The 22,722-nt window shown below is 40.6% G+C and overlaps 1 protein-coding gene across 1 annotated transcript in view; it reads right to left on the bottom strand.

Annotated features, from left to right (window-relative positions):
- LOC103771382 (cytosolic phospholipase A2 epsilon-like) overlaps positions 1 to 22,722 on the bottom strand; it is a 31,533-nt gene that overhangs the window by 4,078 nt on the left and 4,733 nt on the right. Inside the window, exons 3-15 of the mRNA XM_008938675.1 lie at positions 13,451 to 13,587; positions 9,887 to 10,018; positions 8,839 to 8,879; positions 8,396 to 8,438; positions 7,333 to 7,396; positions 6,613 to 6,776; positions 6,236 to 6,328; positions 5,677 to 5,714; positions 5,113 to 5,248; positions 3,829 to 3,965; positions 3,128 to 3,350; positions 2,456 to 2,570; positions 1,794 to 1,931 (exon numbers count right to left, since the gene is read on the bottom strand). Coding sequence (XP_008936923.1) covers positions 1,794 to 1,931; positions 2,456 to 2,570; positions 3,128 to 3,350; positions 3,829 to 3,965; positions 5,113 to 5,248; positions 5,677 to 5,714; positions 6,236 to 6,328; positions 6,613 to 6,776; positions 7,333 to 7,396; positions 8,396 to 8,438; positions 8,839 to 8,879; positions 9,887 to 10,018; positions 13,451 to 13,587 — 1,461 coding nt within the window. The remainder of the gene's footprint in view (positions 1 to 1,793; positions 1,932 to 2,455; positions 2,571 to 3,127; positions 3,351 to 3,828; positions 3,966 to 5,112; positions 5,249 to 5,676; positions 5,715 to 6,235; positions 6,329 to 6,612; positions 6,777 to 7,332; positions 7,397 to 8,395; positions 8,439 to 8,838; positions 8,880 to 9,886; positions 10,019 to 13,450; positions 13,588 to 22,722) is intronic.

Raw genomic sequence — 22,722 nt, 5'->3', positions numbered from 1 at the left:
AATGAATTTTCATGGTTTCTGTATTTGCTGAAGTAAGAATTGAGAGGAGAGCTGGCATCTTTAACGAGGCTGACAGAGTTGAAATTAGCAGATGTGGACCCCAGCCGTTCTTCTGGACACCTCAGGGTCTTGTAACCCCATAAGCTCATCCAATCTTTCCAGCTCTAGCCGTTGCTCCTATGAAATGCCTTACCTCTCCCTGCTTTTATCCCTAAGCTACCATGCTGTAATTAATAGCCCATTTTAATTATGAGCCATGAGGGCTTTACATATTGTATCACTAGATGGCAACATTGCTTTAACTCGCCACTCAATCCTTTCTGAAGATAAACATGGCTGTGGGGTCACCTGCCTAATTCAGGTGCTGAGGGTGGGAACACAGAGCTCAGCCCACATTGGATGTGTTGGCTCTGCTTGCTGCCTGGCCACCTCAGGTATGAGCACACTACACCACTGTCATTGTGAAACTGCAACGGAGGCACAATGTCCTCAGAAGAAGGCTCTGTAGTCCCACCTAGCTCTAATCCACCTCCTACCTCTGGTGGTCAGCACAGAGTGTTTAACAGAAGAATATGAGAAAAAGGAAAGTATGAAGGAATCTCTTTGCCAGTGTAACTCTCCAGCATCTCAAGGCTCTGGATTTGGTACTTCTAGTGCTGGTGGCTGCACCTGAACTGCTGTGCTTCAGAGCCACTAGCAGGACTTCCATGAACTTGTCCTCCCCTTTTCAGATATATTTACACTCTTGGATCCTGTGCTATCTTCTGAGTCTTTTCCCTCTGACACTTCTTTTCTTAACTCGTGACATCACTAAAAGCTCTCAGTGTAGCCATTAAAGCTCTGAGATCTACTGTCTGTGTGCCTAAGCACAATCTTCTGTTCCTCATGCCCAGATATTTCCTCATAATTGCACCAACTCGACTCTGGACTGCTCATGCATCGTGCATTGAGGTGCACAACTTCTCTGCACACCAAATAAGAATACCATGTGGTGTTACTGGTTGTATGGATATTCCAGTTCATAAATAAACCCTTTCTTACTGGTATCCTCAGTGTCCTGTTGTGTGTTATGCTTATTTACATGTAACACGACAGAACAGCATTTAAGAGCAGACACATTCTTCTGCAGACAACTTCACCCTGCAGCACCAGTGTAAAAAGGTGTATGGTGGAGAGTTCTAGCATCATGCTAAATTAAACCAAGGGTTGCATGAAAACTGCAAAGCTGTTGTCTTTCATGTATTGCTGGGAGCTACCCCCTTCACTGAAGTACGGATGATAAACCTCACTGAGTTAATCATGCTAGCAAAATTACAAAGGATTTAGAACACTATAAAACTTGCAAAAATATCAGTAACAGTTCAGAACATTACCACTGTTATAAAATTGACATTTTATAACAAATCAAATAACAACATTGGGTTTTGTTATAAGATCATGCCATTCATAGGAAGATTGAGTTTTAAGATGCTAGTTTCAAAATACAAATGTTTCCCATTTGGAACTCTCCTACTGCTTAGTTCAAAACAAACTTAACCTCTTTAAAGCAGCCCTGAAACATGAGGCACGAGAGTCACCATTCAAGATAAAACCAACAGTGAATTTTATTTGAAATTTCCTTCAAGTGTTTTTTAACCCATCTCCAGTGTCTAAGAAATCCAGCCAGAGGTGAGAACAACACATTGCACACGTTGCTTCAGTCCTGCATGTTGCAGGGCGTTGGTTGCAATACAGGGTGTGTATTAAATTAAAAATACAGTATGTTTTTGGGCAGTTCAGATTTTTGCAATCACCTTTCATGAAGCAGATGCGGGACTCAGGGAGCTTTTTCATCAGGCGACCCATGAAGAACTTGCTACCAAAATCCTCTGCACGAATGAAGGCGCCGTATTTTAGGAACCCAACCTCATAAGGGGTGAACTCCACCCATTCTGCAGAGGCACAAAAGAAACTTTTAAATCTCAATCCTATCCCTGCCCCCCTGCAGGAAGTCCTCTGAGATGACATGGAAGCAGCTGCAGGACAAACCCTGTTGGAGTGATCACAGACTGGCCTTCCTCAGGGTAAGGAGGAATCATTCAGCTGCTCACTCAGCAACATTTCCTAAACTTCTCCATTCAGAACTTTCCAGCAAGCCTCTCCAGATGGGACTCAAGTGAAATTTATGTCAAAAGGGATCAGTCTAGGTTACCCCACATGTGGAGCTAGCTAAGGCATTGACTTGTGAGTGTCTGAATGCCTCAAGAGCCTCCCCCAGGTTTCTCCTGCCCCATATGGATGGATTCCTCCCTAAGTGTAGGCACAAGGTCTAGAAATGGAAGATTTAAGGAGGAAAAGGAACTGTTTAGGAGTGCTACGTTTCAGCAGTCCAAGTGCTTGCAGGACATGCACTAACTCATAAAGCAGATAATCTGAACACCAACCAAGTCCAGATACAGCTCAGTTTTGCCATCACCTTTGAACTCTGAAAGGCTGTAGTCTTCTTTGATGTTGAGGATCATGTAGATAGGTAAGGGATTCTGACCCTGACTCAATGCCTGTCGCTCATCTGAGAGTTTGTGGTTGTTCTTCTGTCAATTGACCAGAAAGAGAAAAGAGCAAAACCAAGGGACCTTCTTGACATGGTGTATGGGCTTGCAAGATTACAGCAAAATAAATACCTGTTTCCATTTTCATTTTCTTATTCTCTCCACTCATTTTGTGACCAGACTTTTTTTGACCAAGAAGTGATCTAAACATTTACATATCCACATAAGCTCATTTAATTACAGGTGAGCTGTAGGAGCTCTGTGGTACAATGGTCTCATTCTTCCCAGTAAATGCATCTACTTTACATGGATTATTTACGTTCTCACAGGGAGGAACTGAGCAAAAGAAACCAAAAGCAGAACTCTGATGCTCAGATGCTCATACTGATAGCAGGAGACAGATGTTCTGGTCTACAGAGTATCCCTTGGGATGCTAGTTATGTGCTGAGAGATGCATGGGGACAAATCCCCTTTGTTAGTCAGCAGAAATCATCTGCTGGATAATGCTGACATGCTCTCAGGCTAACATCTGTGCCTGGAGCTCTATTTTTCCATACAACAATATTCAGTAGCTGTCAGGGAGAACACAGACACGTTACCCCATCACTTAATGCTTTTTCTAGCAGAAGCCCCCAGAAATCAATGCTGGAGATCTGGTATCCCTCTTGCTTCCTCAGTTTTAGCTCCTTGTCATAGTACTTCAAGCTCTCCAGGGAAAAGCAGCTTAGCTTGCACTTGGTCATATGTCTGCGGACTTCACTAATTGGTCTGGACAGATCCTGGCGTGACCAGTCAGGGGTCTGATACAAATGTGACAAGGTCCTGGGGAAAAGAAAGGAAGTACATTGTCATAGGCTCAAGACACTTCAACCTTTTAGACTTGGATTTAAGGGTCACATCCATGAACTAGACATTAATTGAAATAATCTTTTGGACTCAGTTTATTATTGAAAAATTGTGGGGTTTTTTTATTAAGGGGAACCCTTCAAATCACTATTGAAGCCTGAGGACTTGCAAAATGCCCCTCTGTGCTATGTAGGTTTATGCACAAAGCTATGATTTGCACCAGTGTCACTCATCAGGAAACATCCCAGACATGAAACAAAGGGTGAAGGAAAACATTCCCTACAAGCAGTGCCTGGGCCATACACTGGCTCAGGCAATGTGTTCCTAAAGCAGCAATAAAAGAAAGCTCAAGGCTGAAGCAGTACACCTTCCTTTGCCAAAAGGAAAATAATAAATCTCTTATATAACAGACTACAGAGATGATGGATGATGTCTTTGTTCAGCACCTCCTTACCATGTTGAACCAGATGAGCCAGTGATGTATGAAACAACATCTAAGAGATCCAGCTTCTGAAGACCCAGCAGGTTGCCTAACAGAGATGTGAGTGCCCGGGTGCCACCTCCTGTTGTCATGACTGCTACAACTGGTACCTGTTTAAATGTCAGCACAGCAGCAGTAAGCAACAACCTAGTTGACTAGCACATGTGGCCAGAGCTGAGTGAATTGAAGCATTTCTGTCCCACAAGAAATTCCAACGTTTCACCATTTCCCCAAACAGGAGAGAAAAAGATGAAAACCTGGTATTTTGCACAGAAAAAAAAATATTAAAAATTGATAATTAGCACTTTTTGACTTTTTTTTAATCAAAATCAGTCAATTTTTATTCTAAATTGTTACATGCTGGCTTATCAAAACAGCTCAAAACTTGTTGTTTCAAAGTATTTCAATATTAGACTGTTCCCCAGCAGAATGTCATCTCATGAGAATGTTATTTTGAGAACAAGCAGAGCTCATCCCCTTTTGTAAGTCAAGTATAATGACTGGATTACTTTTCCTATAAAGTAGCTGAAGTATACAATTGCAGTGATGAACCACAAAGTCTAATTACGTGCACATCTAAATTGTGTTACAGGAAAACAAATTCCTCCAAGAAACCCACTGAGAGAAGAGAAGCCAAATGACATTTCCCATATACATTTCCACATAATTGAATCAAGGAAATACTCAGCAGCACTTCACGTCAAAGCAAATTATTCTGATTTGGGTTTACCTGACCATGAGAAAACATTCTCTTGATGGAAAACCTGGACTTAGTACTTCCCTTAAAAAATTCTTATATTTAAGAAACTGCATTTTTCCACTGAAATTAGCATGTGAGTGAGAAACAATATACTGATGTGATTAGTTTGTGATCAGGGACATCATTTACAGCACCCAAAGCATTCTGTCATTAAATGTTTAGTATGCCTTTGGTCCAGTTGTCCTGGACAAAGGGGAAAGTTTAGGTGACAAAAAATAACTTTCAAAACGAAACCATCTTCATTTCTGAATTGCCTGGTCACAGAATATGTTCCCTTCCTAAGGCACCAAACATCTTCATGCTAGCATGGACATGAACAAATACAAACCCTAACTCAAACAAATGACATTCATCTCATTGTTTCATCTAAACACTGCTCGATGCTTTACATGGGACACTGAATACATCAGGACTGCTAAGGAGCAATACACAGATGGCTACAAGCAAACACAACCCTGTTAGACAGCGTGGTCCAGTTCCTATGGTGCTCCCCATACCTCATGATCTTGTAGGTCTCGCTCTAAGTGAAGGGCTTTTTTCAGAGCAGAAGCCACAAATTTCTTCCGTTTCTGTAGGAAATTTTTCTCCTCCATACACAGATCAAAATCCAGGCGAACATCTAAGTTTCTTGGCCTCAAACAAAGTTTCAAGAACTAACATAGACACTACAATCCACACACAGATACTATAAACAGTGGAATATTTAGGATTTGTTGCCTGAAGAGCTCCAGGTTTTATAAATAGAAATACTCTGGATTATTTACAAGTAAGGAAAGCGAGCTATAAACACATATTTTTTTTAAAACTCATAGCTCCATGGATTTTGCAGCCAGAAAAGGTTATTCTCACCATCCAAACTGAACTCTTGCATAGCAGGAAATTTCACCCAGCACAGTTAATAAAGTTCACCTTCTGGACATGGGTAACTAACAGTGGGTAAACAGGAGTAAATAATAATTGACTAAATAGGTTCTTAATTACAGAAAAAAAAAAGTAAGGCAAAAAATCTGAGCAGCATCCTCATTTTCACAACCACGAAACCCAAAGACAGAATTTCTTACCAATCATTCGACTTGACATATAAATTGATTGTTTCATCCTAGGGAAAAAAAGAAATAATAATAAGGCAATATAAGCAGTGGAGATGATTTTATGCCCTTTACTTTCAGTCAGCATTGAAGCCCTTCACTTTTTCTAAGAGCCATGTTGGAGCCACAAGGCCATAGCAATCAGAAAATCCATCCACTTTTTAAAGCTCTTCCAAGCCACTTTCTTTTCTTTCAATTGTTTTATACTAAAGACAGTACACAGTAAAAATCAGCACCAGCTTTCCAAGTGTTCTCCATCTTGCCTCATCCTTTGCATTTGCTCTGACCTGCATTAGATCCCCAGCTGGTCACAGAAATTCCTTTGTCAAACATTTGGCTGTGGTTTGTGGTTCTACTCAGCTCCTCTGATAATGTACCAGTCCATAACCTTCTCTAGACATTAATGTGAAGAATGTAAGGGCACTAACAGTTTTATATATAAACCTCTACTTTACACTGATATAAATAACTCATGTCCATTCTTCTTTGGTCCATAGCTTCACATTTTTTCTAAAAACGTGGTATCAATCACCTTTCCCACTGCTACTTTCTCTTTGAAGGGAAGAGAATCCAGAGGAAAAGTGAGGGATGCATGGCAGCCTTTTTTCTCTTCATCTGAGGTACACTGAAAAATAAATTGTAATGTAGAAAAATATTGATGGATACACCACAAAAACAAACAAACAAACAAACAAACAAAACCAGTCACAAACTTATTTTTTTCAAATGGGGTCACTGTCCAGCAGTTTCCAAGTTGGCATCTAATATACAGGTGGTTTAGAGGCTACAGTGCTCTTCCAGAGCCAAAGATCATGAAAGATGGCTTTTAATTAAAAAATACAAAATTCTGTTGGCCTCAGTCAAGTATGGAAAACTTTACTGTGCTTCCTCAAGCGAATGATCACATACTGAGATGAAATGAGGCTTCTTCTCTGCTAGAGCCACACGCAGCTCTGGCAGGCTGTACTTGATGTAATGGAAGCCCAGGGGCTCTGGAGGCTGCTGGGAAGAGCCCAGCGACAGGGTCTGGCTCTCTTCATAGGATCCCTTCACTGAAAACAAGAAGTCTTTTTCTAAAAAAAAAAAAGAAAAGATGAAAAAACATACACAGAAGTTACTATCATGTCAGAAACAGAACATTAAATGGTCATTCAGAAGTTTTCATTTTTATATACAAAGCATTCAACAATGCTTAAAAACTCCCAGATTATTTATCCAACCAGGATACACTGCAGGAAAAAGAAGGGTGGGATAAAAATAAACCCTACCTGCTTATAAAACAGCTGTAGCTATTTTAAAAACTCAGGCAGGCAGGAAAATCGGGAAAAATGTAAATTATTGAGATAGAAATATATATTTACTTCTCTTTTGTAGTATTTTCTTCTATTTTATAGCACTAAGAAGATTCATTATCACTCCAATGTCTAAGTTTGGTTCTTATAATTAGTTAGCATAGACACACTATAAATATTGGATCTGTGATCTTGAATATACTCCTAACCATCCAATTTCTGTGCTCTAATTGTAAGAACAAAGTAGGAAAATTACCAGATAGGAAAATTACAAAAAAAGTAGACATTTTCAGATTAATGCAAATTAAGATCTTTTGTTTCTAGTTTAAATTCTAACCTGAAGGTTCTTTCTTCATCCATCTATTGTCCACCAGGACTTCCAAGCAGGAAATTTCACGAGACTGGAGAAGGGATGGACAATGAGATAATTACAAAACATCCCATACCCGAGTCAATCCACTGCTACCTGTCTCTGGTCACACCCTGGGCTATGGAAAACTCTCCACCCTGTGTCTGTTCAGCTGATAAGAGAAAGCTCTCAGCATTCTGAAGATGTAATGGAGGATGATGTGACAGGTTTCAGCTGAAGGAAAAATGGCTGTAGTGCCGTGGTACATCCATGGATATGGGGCTGGGAAGGGAGGGGAAATACAAGGGGAAGGAGTAGGAGTGTGCTGAGGTCTTCCAAGGGTAGACTGATGGGATGGCCAAATCACAGGTAGAATCATAGTATCATAGAAGTCTGTCCTTGTGGCCCTGCTTTGATGAGGCTGGACTAAAAAATACCATAATGGAGGATGATGTGACAGGTTTCAGCTGAAGGAAAAATGGCTGTAGTGCCATGGTACATCCATGGATATGGGGCTGGGAAGGGAAGGGAAATACCAGGGGAAGGAGTAGGAGTGTGCTGAGGTCTTCCAAGGGTAGACTGATGGGATGGCCAAATCACAGGTAGAATCATAGTCCTTGTGGCCCTGCTTTGGTGAGGCTGGACTAAAAAATACCACCTCCTCTAAAGAGTGAGTTAGGGGCAGTTGAGAAAGCAGCTTCCATATCATCCCATGGAGGTGGGGAAAACAGGATGGCTGTGAGGGGTTCCCAAGAGAAGTCCCCAGGGGGAATGGCACAGAGGCATTAAGTCAGTGAGAGAGCACTTCAGGCTTCATCAAGTGGCCTGCTATCAGCTGATGGGGGTGGACAGGGCTCCGGGTGTCCCCAGTGTCTGTGTTCCCTCTTTCCTAATAGATCCTCCCCCCAGGAGCAGCACAGAAGGGTGGCTGCCAGTGCCTGACTCCCCATCTCCCTCCCTTTCAGCCCTGCCTGCAGTGAGGTGTTGGGGCACCTGTCAGATTCATCACTAACATGAAAATGAGCATAGGAGAGAAAAAGTTTTCAATTACCACTAATACACCGTTAGTGACAAGCTTTTCGGGAGGGACTGGACTGAAAGAGAGGGAAAAATTTGCAATCAGAACAAATATGACCTAAATACACCCTTAAATGAACATTTTCTCTAATGTTTGATTTCTCAAGGACAATCTCAAATATGTAATTGATTTTTGGTTGTGGGAAGCATCTGAAATGTGTCTTCCTAAATTTAAAAATGATAATGGTGAATAATAGTAGCAAAAAGCACAGTGGCTACAGTAATTATTATCCTTCTCCCCCTTCCAGCAAATAATGGGATAAATTAGCATCCAGGATGATTCTTGGTAGATAAGGAATATAACATCAGCTGGTGCTGTGATGCTGAGCATTTTAAACTCTATTATACTAAATACTTGTGTGTGTTTGCTTGCTTTTGCAAAGGACAGTTCTTTGGTCCTATATGCATTTTACTCACATGCTCTCTGATGCAAACTCAACCTCCAGCACCTCTTCTGTCTGTAAAATATTAGTTTGTCATATGCATTTGAATTCATTTTCTTTCTTTTCTCCCAAAACAACTCAAAATCAAATTTCCTTCCTGCTATAGGGTATGCTCAGGTGACGGAAAGCATTCAAGGCAGAATGATTTTAGAAAGTATTCTCCCTCCTTTGTTAAACATCTCTCCCCGGGCTGACTGCACTTGGCCATTTTAAAACTGTCTAAAGCCTTCTTTTTTTCTGGGTAACGTTATCAGAAGTCTGATACTGTTGGATAGCAGAAGGCATTCTCTGTCCTTCAGACTGAAAGGACTCCTGTAACACTGGCAATGCATTGACCAGTCACTATAGACTAGTAGCCAATATCACCAAAGCACCAAATAACAGTACATACCCTATAAGAAAATTCAGTGAAATAGCAAATCTATAAAAGTATCTAAACTGGACATCTAGATCCCATGTTGAAGTCATCATGCACGTGTTTAAACACACTGAAGTAATGAACCAGTTACAGGAATTGGCTATGAATGGGTTTTAGCACCTCAGCATGGATCTTTGTGTTATATTCAGGTATATTCAAAAGAATTACAGGGCACAGTATCAGTTTTTAAATTATACTCCAACATCTGTGCCAGAGTATACCCAAAAGCACAAGTAATGGTCCCAGAAAAAGAAAGTCTAACAGAGAAACTTAGTGCAATGGTGATTAAGTCTTTTATCTCCAGCAAAATTTGTTTGAGCAACAGAGTTAAGGGAATAAAATGGAACTCTGATGTCAGAAAAACTCTGCTAAGAGGTTTGAGGTATTTTTTTGAGTAAAAACCTTGAGGATTACATTCAAGGTAAGGAGGTAAACCTTGTTCCACTTTGCTGAACAAAGTTTGAATGGTATTTTATAGCATACATGATGTGCAGAACAATAAGAAATAAACCCTCCTGTCTACAGTTGCTTTACATTAAATTATTTAGGAGGTAGTACCAAAAAGGTATTTTCTCCCTATGGCCAAGGCAGTTTTATTCCTCACCTTTGGATTTAGCTGAAAAGTCAAGCTAACAGTTTCTCCAAGCTGGATTTTAGCAACATCAAAAAGGACAGTGAAGAGAAGGTCATCCTTAGCAATTTCATTTTCATCATAGACTTTCATCTCAAGAATGTTCTGTGAACAGAGGACCAGGATTAGGAACATCTCTAGTTTGAGACCTTACGGTGGCACGAGATGACATGCTCAGCATGTTAAGGAAGACAGAGAAAGGATGAGGAGAACTGAGAGCACAATGTTTTCATCCACACAGACCTGAGGAAAGATGTTCTGAACGTAACATAGTTGGGTTTATTGCTGATTTTCCCCTGCAGAGTAATTTAAAGAACAAAGGCTAGTAGAATTATTGATATGCAGCTCCCCTATTGAAAAACATACTTGACCTCCAACTTGGTTTAATGACACCACTTCTTATTCCATTGTAGAAAACCACCTAGTGGACAGGACTTCACTGCTATTGGTGGGGGGAAAAAATAATCCTTGAAAAGCAGTGATTAAAATACATTAAGGAAGCTCCATATAACCATTGCATGGTTGCATAATTCTATCCTGTAAATTATTAAACAAATCACATGGAGATAATTACTATGGAATTTACAGAAATTGATATGTTTTTGTTAAACTGGTGACAAAACGCACAGAAAGCAGTAGAATAAATGCCTATTTCCTGTATCATACACCTCTCAATCTCTTCTTCCTTCCTCCCACTGCAGAAATCTCCTCCTCTCCCTCCTTTGTCACCTCCCTGTTTGGATGGACAGGACAGGTAACAGCCCTTGCTCTGCCTGGTTGGTAGCTGCATATGGGCTGCCTCAGAGTTGCCTCCCAGAGTGCTGAAAAAAAAATTAACATTAACAGCTGTTTCCTCAGTGGGGAATTAATTCAGGCCTCTCTCCATATATTCAGCAGCTCATTTTCATGTAAAGTCACAGGGATCTCTTGTCTCAGAGATCCTTAATTACGTATCAGATTTAACTGAAACTTGCTAACAGGTTCCAAGCTTATTAAAGACACACAGATAGGCACATGGCCTCACACATGCACACAAAAAAATGAGCATTGAGCTTTGCTGTCTTAACAGTTCATAATAAATCACAAGAAGATCCATAACTAAATCAAATAAGTGATTGAATATACAAATATAGTGAAAGAAGGATGATCCAGAATTCAAATATTCAGTTTTGAGATCTATCATTTCTGTAAGAAGCCAGAAAGTGAGAGATGGCAAGCTGCAGTGAACTTGAGCTTGCAGTTGGCTGCCAAAAGACAGACAGGCTGTTGTCCTTTAAGGCCATATCTGTAAATGTGTGATCACTGGGCTTCAGACAGAAAACCAGTTCTGTTTGGGGCTGAGAGGGTCAGTGGAGGATCCCTGCCCACCATGCTTGCTCAGAGAAACATGTTGACAAGAGGCAGAGACAAGCAGCCACAGCAACCTGATTCACAGGCCAGCCATAAATAAATAGCCTGTGAAGGATTATGGAAGGTGATGGGGGAAGCCAGTGGGGAAAATATGCTTCAAAGCAATAGCTGGAAGTGTGTAGAAGGCAAGCTTACACTGAAAAGCAGATCAGTTTTCCTGGCTGTGATACTCAACAGAATGTCCTTTTTTGGCTAAAACATCTGACTTATCTTCTTAGTGACCAACTGACCTGAAGTCCCTCAGCTGCTCCTATCTAGCCAGGAGGGGCAGGCACAGGGTGCCAGCTGGCTAAGGGAGATCTCGGGCTGCAGTGCTGGGTGGGAAGCAGCCAAGGAGCTCTGGGCAATTCACCATTTTTATCTATTCCCAACAGAAGATGTGAGGGCAGCATGATTGGGAGCAGGCACCACACAGAGCCAGCTGCGTGCCACCACCTCTGGGCAGGGTGGCTCTCCTGGGGTGCCCACGGCACTGTCCCAGGGAGCCTTTCCTTGCTGACTGTGCTTTGTTAAATGTTCATCAAAACAGAAGACTTTCAGTAAACACTGCTCTTCCTGATGAGAACCAGCCCCAAATACCCAAACAAGTTTTTCCTCTCTCACAGTGACTGTATGTTATATGATTTTATCGAGCTCTGGCTCCCGTGATTTAGGAAGGTGAATATCTCAAAGATACACAAGGCAGAAAATAACCAGATCCGGCTCTGCTCGGGGGAGTAATGAGCAAAGCAACTGCAGTGTGTGCAGAGAAACCTCTGAGAACCACGACTTAGTCTGTTGAGTCCAGAGAGCAGCAAGGCAGCAGTGACAGACGTGCCAGAGCACTTTGGATGTCCCAGATTTCCAGGACAGAAGCCACAGCAGCCACTGCCACACTGAAAATTACTGGGGGTAATGCCAAGTGTCTTGACTCCTTCTGCAAACTTACTGCAAAGTAAACATAAGGTCTTCCCAAGTACTACTCCATGAAGGACTAGTTCAGGCAGCCATGACCAAGATCTCTCACAGCTGTCATGTGTGATGTTGCAGTTTTGAAAGACCTGTCAGCCACAAACCATTGCAAGGGGCAGGTGCTCTGGTGCAAGAGCTGCAGATCAGTGGGCGTGCATTTGTTCCTGTGCTGCAATGCTTGTCCCTTCCCTTTTGCCTCCCTGGTAAACCTGCAGGTCTCATTGGCATTGCCTTTCATTGGCATTTTGAAAGAAGCTGGAATTTTTTCAGGTGTGCAGGGAAAGTACTGGCTGTAGGACACAAATGGGCTGGTGTGTTAAAGCCAAAAGCTGTATCAAACATGACCAGTACCACCTGACTCTGTGGAAGGAACCCTGAGAACTTCTACCATGGGCAACTTCTGTAGACAAAGGCAAGAGGGATTGTTCACTGGAGACCCTTTGGTGTAGTAACACTTTGAGTTATCCTGAATGCTATCTTGGAGGAGTTTTTCAATGCTTTGGAGAGCCAGGGGACTGGTCTGCTGATCTGGCACTTAGCAAGATGCTCTTGTCTTGTTTTGCCACCAGCACGAGGAAATAAAGAGTGCAAGTGGTAAAGCAAAGTTTGTTTGCCCCAGGTGTGAGGTAAGTTTGGCTTACTTGGCCTATCACTGATCTTTGTGGACTCCTAGACTCTGATGCTGATGTTGTCTCTTGGAGGGAGTAGACAGTGGGACTTGCAAATCTTCTTAAGATCTAACATTTATCATCATGGTAAAACCTCAGCTGGTCTTCTTTTGCTAACTTTAACTGTTGTTTTGTGATATTTTTTTCAGCAGATCATTCCAAAGGAATAGTAACTAAGTACAGCACTGTGTTGCTTCCACTACTTAGCTCATACGTGGCTTCCATGATGTTCAGTTTACTCTGAAATTCTCACCTTTACCCTTGAAAAGCATTGATTAAAAAAAAGAGAGAGAGAGAAGGAAAAATGTTAGAAAAGTATATAAATAGTTTTGAAGTATCTTGGTTATCTTTTATATATCAGAAAATAATATTTAATTGTGCTGCTGCAAATCCCCTTACCCACATCCTTGTAGTCCCTTACACATATTTACTTTTATGGCACCCTACATATCAATCACCCACTGAGATTTCTGTCCCAAAAGAAAAACAAACGTACTCTGCAACTTACTTTGACTTGACTCTGGATCCTGAAGCAAAATGTTTCATTCCACACTGGGTCTTTGCAGTTCTTGATGGTTTTGGTCCGGACAGTCTCCGAGGAAGCAGTAGGCAAGGACAGGCTTACATAGCAATCTGTTTGACTAACTGTATTTGAAAAGATATATGGTAACTAACAAATAATATAATATAAATATCTTAGAGTGTGACCTTATAGCACTGTATAGACAGCAAGCTGCAAAAAAAGGTGATATTGTTTCTATTCCTTTTCTTACAGTCCCTATTCAATAGCAGTCACTACTCTTTGTTTCCTCCAGCAGGTGAGAGCTCTAGTCATTCACGAAGGTTCAAAGAACATATTGCAATAAAGACAACTGATAAGAAAAGAATAAGCAGAGATAGTTACACTTTAAAAAAAAAAAAAAACATTATAGATATGTCCCCTGTTTGTTGCAAATCAACAGATTCTGTGATGGAGAAGAAAACCTTTCTGAAGGGTAAAGCACTTCACTCTTTGAGCATTTAGACAAGAGTCTAACTTTGTCCTTGGCTCTTTAGAGAGAAACAGAAGAGCTAAAGAGGGTCTGGGTACAAAGAATGTTACACCTCTGGTCTGCTGCCCTCAAATAGCTGCAGCCCAGCCATGTAACAAGCTGACTGTCTCACCCAACATCACAACAAGCGATCACATCTCTTCACCATCAACAAATATGCAAAAATAGCCATGCCCCTTTATCTTATTAATTTGAACTCTAAGCCTTCACAATGAAAAATCTAATTTCTGAGAAAAGTGTTAATGTAAAAAGATGATTGCACAGTTAGGTACAAGTATGGCATTAAATCTTCATAATACATGGCAGCTGCTTTGGGATGGGTCCCAAGAACCCAAGCTGGGGCAAACATTCTCCTGGCTGAGTGAGCGCAGTTATCCCAAGCACTGCCACAGGGTTTTGGTGAGTTGTCTCTTGTGGATTGCCAGAGCTTTTGGGTGAGGGGCAGGTTGGGTACTTGTATATCTGAACAACTAACTTTCCTTTTGTGTGCTAATCTAATATATGTAGAGTAGTTGTTGGTTAGGATTCTCTCTGACACTGCTAGGAAGATTTTCTTTGGCAGGAAGCAGCGCTGGGTACCTGCTCCTAAGGACATAAAAGAGTTGATGTCTCAGGAACCTGTGGTAACAAACTAAGACCCTGAATAGGGTAATGAGTGCTGGGACTCACTCCTCCAACACTGTCATTCACCCTTTCCAGCCCTGCCATTTGTAGCAAATCTGCTCTTCTTCAGCCCTCTACACTCTTTGCATTTATTTTCAGACAACAGACTTTTTTTTTTGTCTGCTGGGCAACAACAACTGTCTCTAATGTCTCCAGCTCTAAGAACTATTTCATCATCACAGTAACAGGTCAGATTTGGGTGTAATAACAGGCAGTTTGATATTGAGGGGCTGAGAGGCAGTATGACCAAGCAGGTAACCTGCTGGGAAAGGTCTCATGACATGTTGATCCCAGTCACAGCTCTACTCCAGGCTGCTAAGTCACTCTGGGCAACTGTTTCCATTTAAATTTATCTTGCTTCTCTATCTGCATTTTCCTGTCAATGAAACAGTGATAATGAATCTGCTTTGACATGCCATGATTAAAAACATTATACAAAAAAAACCATACTGTTATTAATATTTCCACATGACCCACAAGAAGACAGTGCCTGATAAGCCATTATGTTCCTCTTTCTTTACCAGTCTCTTGGTTCTCATTCCACACTTTCTTTAAACCTGTGGTATAACCCACGTGGCAATGTGTAGATGTTGCTTAAAGCAATTTGTGCAGTGAGGTTAGCTATGATTTATCTTTCAGGTCTCCTGATCCTGTCTGAACACAAAACAACTTCCAGTTTTGCAGCATGCGTTTGATAGTTTCCCCCTTACTGTCCATAACAGGAAGGAAATTACTTTCATACCACGAATGCAGAAGTCTATAGTTCTTGCAAGTAATATTAGGATATTTTTTTTACTTACTACTGTATTTTTAAAATTCAGAATATGTGCAATGTACCTGTAAACATTTTCCTGGTAAAACAAGTGATAAAATAGTTTCTTTAGCTCTTTACCCAAATAGCTTTTTTTTCAAATTTTTAACATTTAAAAAAGAGAATTAACTTTGCATAGTTATGTCTCAGATGGTGCCAGAGAAGCAGGTAAGAGTGAGAATATCTGTTTCTTCAGCAACTGTATGTCAGTTATGGACTACAGATATACGTGTATTTTAGACAATTTGTTCATTTATGGTCTGGGATACTTTTTTTGTTGTAGATATTACCTATGAAGCTTGATTTAGAAGGCAGGCGTTCAATACTTTCAGAGTATCAAAGAAGCTCTAAACTTTTGATTTATAATCTTGTATCTAGACAGAACTGTGGTAGGATCTCTGTTCAGTTCTCCATCCTCTCAGAACAAAAAAGAGCTATAGCTGACTTGAGAAGTTATTCCAGTTTTTAAAAGTCCAGTTTACCCTTAATAAGAGCAAAAACAAAGTTCCACAACCTGATGATCTACATGTAACACCAGCTCAGTTAGCAGCCAACAAGGCCTCAATCTCAACATAGCCCAAGACAAGAATGAAGACAGAGACAAAGATACTTGTATCTGAAAAGGAGCAATTAGAGTCAGGCCACTGCAGGAAGAAAAACACATTATGTCTCAGAACTATAATGTTACAGGACTAATCTGATAACTTATACATACAACAGAGGTTTAGATAAATTTTGGAACAGATCCCAAACACACAATATTAAATGTAACTGCAGATGATGAAATTTAGGTGATATCTTTGCATACAGTCCCAGCCCTGGACAGGAACAAGTGGAAGCTCAGTGTTTTCTGTGTTGCAGTTCTCTTACACTCTGTTCCTCCTTCCACCACAAAAGGCTTTAATTGTCACCAGTTATTAAATCTAAACATGTCCAGACTGAAGAGGATTGACTTAGACTGGCATAGGAGAAAGAGCTGAAAGAATTTGCTTTGCTAATTCGACAACAACAAAAACTAAGACTGTTAGATAACATGGTACTAGTTCTGTAAAGTCCAAAGAGGACAATGATCCATGGCTCTGTGTGACCAGAGGGAAATAAACAAAGACAAATATTAGGAAAACTGTGCCAGTTCTAAGAGTGAGTTCTAGAAAGAAAGATTTTATCAATTTTCTAGGTAACTCCTTTCAGATGGTATTGACACCCAGATATAAATAAGAGTGACAGACAAGTTAGACTTGATCCTGCTTCAGGAAAAGAGGACTAGCCTAGATGAACCTACAAGGTGGCATACGGAATTGCTCAAAGAGGACAATGATCCATGGCTCTGTGTGACCAGTGGGAAATAAACAAAGACAAATATTAGGAAAACTGTGCCAGTTCTAAGAGTGAGTTCTAGAAAGAAAGATTTTATCAATTTTCTAGGTAACTCCTTTCAGATGGTATTGACACCCAGATATAAATAAGAGTGACAGACAAGTTAGACTTGATCCTGCTTCAGGAAAAGAGGACCTACAAGATGGCATATGGAATTGCTGACACATGATACCCATGTTTATGCTGAAAGGCAGTAAACAGGATAATCATGTCATGTCAATTATATTGCAAGGAAACCAACAGGTCTTCCTGTCAGCCTTGACTGTCAGAGCAGTTATAGGACATGCTTACATTGCACATCAGCCCAAGAGATCCATTCCCAGATATCTGGGCGGTGTCTCCAAAACATCTCCAAACCTCCTCCTTTGACATGTATAAATTAAGGCTGTAAATTCATTGGAAAAGTTGCTACCTTCCCTTTCCAAACACATACAGTGTCCAAGTAACAAAGCCCAAATCCATACCTAGAGCCTCCATGCACCATCCCAATACAACTGCCAAAAGGAAACAAGACAAAAAAGCAGCACAATATAATGCAAAGAAGCCCACAGACAGCTGTGCTACAACTTCTCACACCCACTTACTTTCCATGAAGCAACAGGGGATAAATTATACTGCCTAAGTTGCACTTTGGGTATTCATAGTTGTTCTTGCATGATTTGTACATGCTAGAAAAGGTACAGATGTCGTTAGATCACCTTTACATATGCTCTCTTTTGGAAAAGTGGAACAGTCCAAAGTCTGTGAACCTCAGTCATCATCTCATGAATTAGATTGTGGACCTACAGGGCAAAATATACTGGTGAGGATTACAGTTTGATTGCTTGGGTTTATTTGTTAAGGAGAGAGTTCATTCAGCCTGGATTAAAAGCTTACATTGCAGCAATGGTTCATCCTGACATAAATACTATGACTTCAATGCCTTGCCAATAGTGCACTTTGCTTTTGGAAGTTATCTTCATATTTGATACATCTTTTCTACAAGGATGTCACCATCGGTTTCTTTCACATGAAAGCAAGCCACAGATAAACATACAGCCTCCAGACTCCCTTTTATCAGAAGACTACAACTAATCCTATTTCCACAGTGAAATTAAATGAGCTTATTTTTTTGGCTGGAGTCCTCCATGACTCCCAACTGATCTAGCAGTTTACAGCAGCTTTCCTGTGAGTAAGAATGAATGAAAGCATTAAGAATAAATACCTCTGACTTACAAGGAACATTTATACCCAGGACCCCTTTTGTTTCATTCTTGAACTGAAGGGGAACTTTTTATGAAAAGGTAGTCAAGACTGGTTCTGAATAAACAGGAAAATCTTGATACCTTTGCTGGGCAGATATTCAAAAAGATTGCCAGTTTTGTAGCAGAATATGATGTAAGTGCCAGCACCAGCTTTTGTGTGTGAATTCTACTTTCAGCCTTCCCTGGCTACTGGTGCAGCAGTGCTTTATTGGCTCCTGCTGAGGGTGCAGTCATACAAAGTGCCCAAGAGAAAAACCATAGTCTCACAGGGACACTCACATATCTTTTCAGCAATGCAGACTACTACAGCCATGTTAAATCCAGCCTCTCTACTTTACATTGGCTTCCCACATAAAAACAAATCACATTTGAGTTCTTGGTCCATAGCTACAAGGTAATCAATATCCCCAGTTTGGCAGAAAGCTTGCCTGAAGCTCCTCTCTGAGACCATTTGCTGATAAAGGTCACCAAGTTCTCTGAATCTCGCCTGTGGGCAAGGCTGTCCCTGGAACTGTTGAGCATTCAAAATAAACCTCCACAGGGACTAAGACATACCACAGGCCTTATCACATTGTGCTTTTAGTGTACAGCTCACCTCAGCAGCACTTACCTAGAAGCACGTGAAAGAACACTAAGAGAGAACCCATGCATAAGGCAAAACAGGTCTCTGCTCAGAGGGTACAGGAAAGAATGAATCACTGATTACAGATATCAGCCACAGTGCTGAATGCATAACTGGATGGACTGCAGATACTGCTGTCTTGATGAGACTTGAAAAACCAGGGTAGAACTAGAACAGATTCTGCAGGTTCTTTAAGAGTGTATAAGAAAATCTATTGGGCATCAGTGAACAAAAACGCATTTAAATATATTTCTCATCATAAAATATTGAAGATGAAAAATTATACCTTCTCATCAAAAGAAAACCTCAAAAATTCTGAAATAATTCCTGCAACAAGTAAATGTCTGTTATCTATCTTGATATTAATTATGAACTTCTTTGAATGTTCAAGTTAACAACAAATAGAACTGTAAACACAGAACTGCTGGTATTCATACTGTGGTTACTGTTCAGTGTCAAGTAAAGTATACTTTGGCCTTGAAGTCAACACATCATGGAGCAACAGTAAGCAGGATATAGAGTAAAATATGGTCCTTATCAACTATGGTCAGAATGCCAAGGTACAATAACTTTTAAGATGTGGGAGACTGTAAGCATGGGAAAAGGCAGCTTACTTTCCTAAGTGGTGAGAAGGTGTTACACAGCTCAGCCCCAGGAAATCTGTAAATGCAGAAAGCTTATTCAGAAATCAAAGCAATACTTCATCATCATTATCTGTTGACAGCTGCTGAAGTTGCTTACATGCACTTGAAAGGAACTGCATGCTAGTCTTGTGCTACCTGTGCTATTTATTAGCACAGCACTTCATGAAATGCATCCCAGCTCTGCAGCAACATCTATCTGGATCTACTGGACCTTTCCAAGAAAGTCACAATCCGAGCAGTCTGCCACTGCCATTTAACTCTGCAAGCCAAATTCTGTGTCTGTTCAAAACCACCAAGTGATTCTATGTTGTTGCCATTGTCACCGACTCATTCCAGCCTTTCTTCCCCACCCAAGGTTCTCCCTTGTTCATTTTTATTGCCTCCACTTTTTTCAAGCCTGTTTTAAAACAGGTTTTGACATTTAAAAAATTTTAAAAATATTTTAAAAGCTGTTTCAGCCACTTCTTACCTAGAAGTCTCCTCTAAATGATAAGTTAATGAAGTCTATTAGGAGCATGCAGTACTACCACAAAAGGCTTTAAAGGTCATTTCTGTTCAATGAAGGACAGCAGCTGCAATACCACCTATGCTGGTGCAGTATTAGAGCACAGTAGCTGCTCTCACTTTTGCCTTTGAGACTGAGATGAACCTAGCATTTACCTAAGGTTCTTTACTCTTTTTGCCAGTCTTTCAGCTGGTAATCAGTTCATCCTCCCAATACCCTGTGAGTTTCCTACTGCCCTTGCTGAAGTCCTTGCTTTAGAGATGAGAAAATAAGGTTTTCAGGAAACTCATCTTCTCCAAGGTTGCACCAAGAATCTGAAGGATGTCCTGTGGGACATCACACGATACCTTTAACCACCTTAACAGTTTCCTATTCTTGCACACAGAAGCATGCAAAAACCAGCATGGCTGCAAAAGAAGATGCATGTCTATCTGCATTCATTCCATTGATATCTAGGAACAGAGATGCAATTATTTCCACAACTATAGGGAGGGTCCCTGACCAAGAACACTAAACAAATACCATATTCATGAGCTCCTTGATTATACATAGCTTTGTCCTTTTAAGTAGCAGCTTATGCTGCTATCAAGGCACAGAGCAGACTTTTCATCTCCACACTTCTTACTATGTATGCAACCCAACTGCATATAATACAACATACAATGTGCTCTATACACTATATTTAATGTGTCCATACATCATGGCCACCAGTGGCTTGAGAAAAACATGGAAATGGTCTCTTAGCAATGGACAGAGGATAACATAAGAGCAGACTTGGGTAACATAAGTAGATGAAAACAAAAAGAAGATTGAATAGAAAGGAACAGAGGCTATAAAGAACTGCAGGTGTAAAGCTGATTCATGTAATATTCACTGAGATTATCCATCCATCTATTACTCATATTATTAACTGAGGCTATAACTTTGTTATTATAAACATCAGTCAGGACCACGGCTCCATTTTAAAAGTCACCTTAGTAGTTATGCAATTAGACCTCAGTCTTGATCTAATCAACTTACAATTGCAGTAAGAAAATCCCCACTTCAGGATATGACACCACAGGGAGGAGCTTCTTGTGATTAACAGTTGCTTTTATACCTGTTCATTTCAGTTTCTTAACCAGTTAGGAAAACTTTGTTTACAGGCCTCGTTGCAACTTGGCATCTATCCACTTGATTAATTCTCTGTCCTTGTGCTGACTCCTGTGGCCAAGCCTTTGTCCTGGGCTGGTTTTTGTATTTCTCTCCATGACATGTTTTCAGTCACTCCTTTCTATACACAACAGTTTTCTTTGGAGCACGTGGCAATTAAAAGGATTTCATTATTATGATGGTGTTACACAGGATTTTGGTGATATAACGAAAGACATTAGTAATACCTCCTTCCAGCTTTTAAAATCAATTGACAGCATAGTATTGGGAGTTTGCTATGAAATTACAGAGCAATATGGCCAAGATTTAACAAGAATCAGATTTAATATTAGGGTTACAGCAATACTAGGGTTGCAGTAAGACTAAGGCTTTATTTAAGGATAAAGATGATTGAGATGAGCTTGTGATATTAAGGGGAAAAAAAGTAGCTGTAGGCTATTTCAGGAAAAGCTTTGGACTTTAGGTATTTTGAACATAAGGTAGGGTAAACCAATATTTTTAAAGACTTTTCTCCTGAAGAGAATATTTCTGTGCAATACACATATGTAGAAGATTACTTTATATTTCTCTTATTTCTCTGAGGAGTTCACACAGCATAGGCCTAGGTCTTGTTCTAATTGGCACATGGGGTGAAATGCAGTGGTGCTTGGCCAGCAAGTTCTCTCCAGAAAGAAACTCTCCCATGGTTAAATGGTGGAAATGCAGAGCCCTGCATAAGGGTGGCTTCAAGGGGCCTTCAAAGGCTTCTGTAAGTGAGCAAGACTTGAAGATGAGACTTGTGCCCTCTTGCAGTGATCTTGGCTGGTGGACCAGCCCATGCAAGACAAGATTGTTTGCAAAAATCAATCCCTTCCCACACGTGGGGAGCATTTGGAAAGTCAATCTCTACTACGTCAGGTGACAGGGAAAGTAAGGATAGAAGTACAAAGTATAGTACTGGATGGCAGGAAAAATTCAAGGCCTTTCAGTAGTGAAGGCAAAACTGATTTTTGCCACTACAAGGATGAAACTTTGAGATTGCAATAAAAGTTCTTGTGAAATGGAAGCCATAAGCTGGACAAAGACTGTTACTGATGCATAGAATTTGTGTGGGTTCAAGAGTAGACGACAGGTATTCCTGAATTCATAGAAAATCTGTATTTGACCTGGAAAGTTAGTAACTCCAAAGTCATCAAAGGCTGGAAGAGCACATTCTGCAGAGCACACTTTGTACTTTCAGTCTGCTCCCATACATCTCCCTAGGCACCTGCCTTTCAACAGAAGGAACCTTTGGTCTGATCCAGTACCACCGTTCTTGTGTCCCTGTGCACTGCAATGTGTCTGTAAGAATATGGAGAGCCCAGGCACCTGAGCTTGTAACTCTTGCTCCTGATGCTGCCAATGACTTCCTATTTTGCCAGTGCCTCAAGCTAACTCTGTTGGATGATCCATGTTCAGACCATGAGCAATTAAACACTTCTTTCCAAAATCTCCACATACCATCCTGTGTAGTTGCTGAGGAAAAGCACCATCCCTGCAGTGAACCCAGATTTTGCAGAAATAGAAGATGCGTTTGGGCAGTTTTGTGACAGCCACAAAGCTTTCACAATTTTAAAGCAAGAGACAGCAGCAGCCATGCAGCTTTTGGTGCTATGTTTTGTGTCATTTTTTTGACTAAATACAAAGGGGCAGTTCTCTTTGTGTAAGAGCTAACCCTAACCAATGTGCAGA

The sequence above is a fragment of the Merops nubicus genome, unplaced genomic scaffold, assembly GCF_000691845.1.
Source record: "Merops nubicus isolate BGI_N331 unplaced genomic scaffold, ASM69184v1 scaffold2824, whole genome shotgun sequence".
Classification (NCBI taxonomy): Eukaryota; Metazoa; Chordata; class Aves; order Coraciiformes; family Meropidae; genus Merops; species Merops nubicus.
The sequence above is the reverse complement of the archived record's forward strand: the minus strand, read 5'-3'. Positions and strand labels throughout refer to the sequence as shown.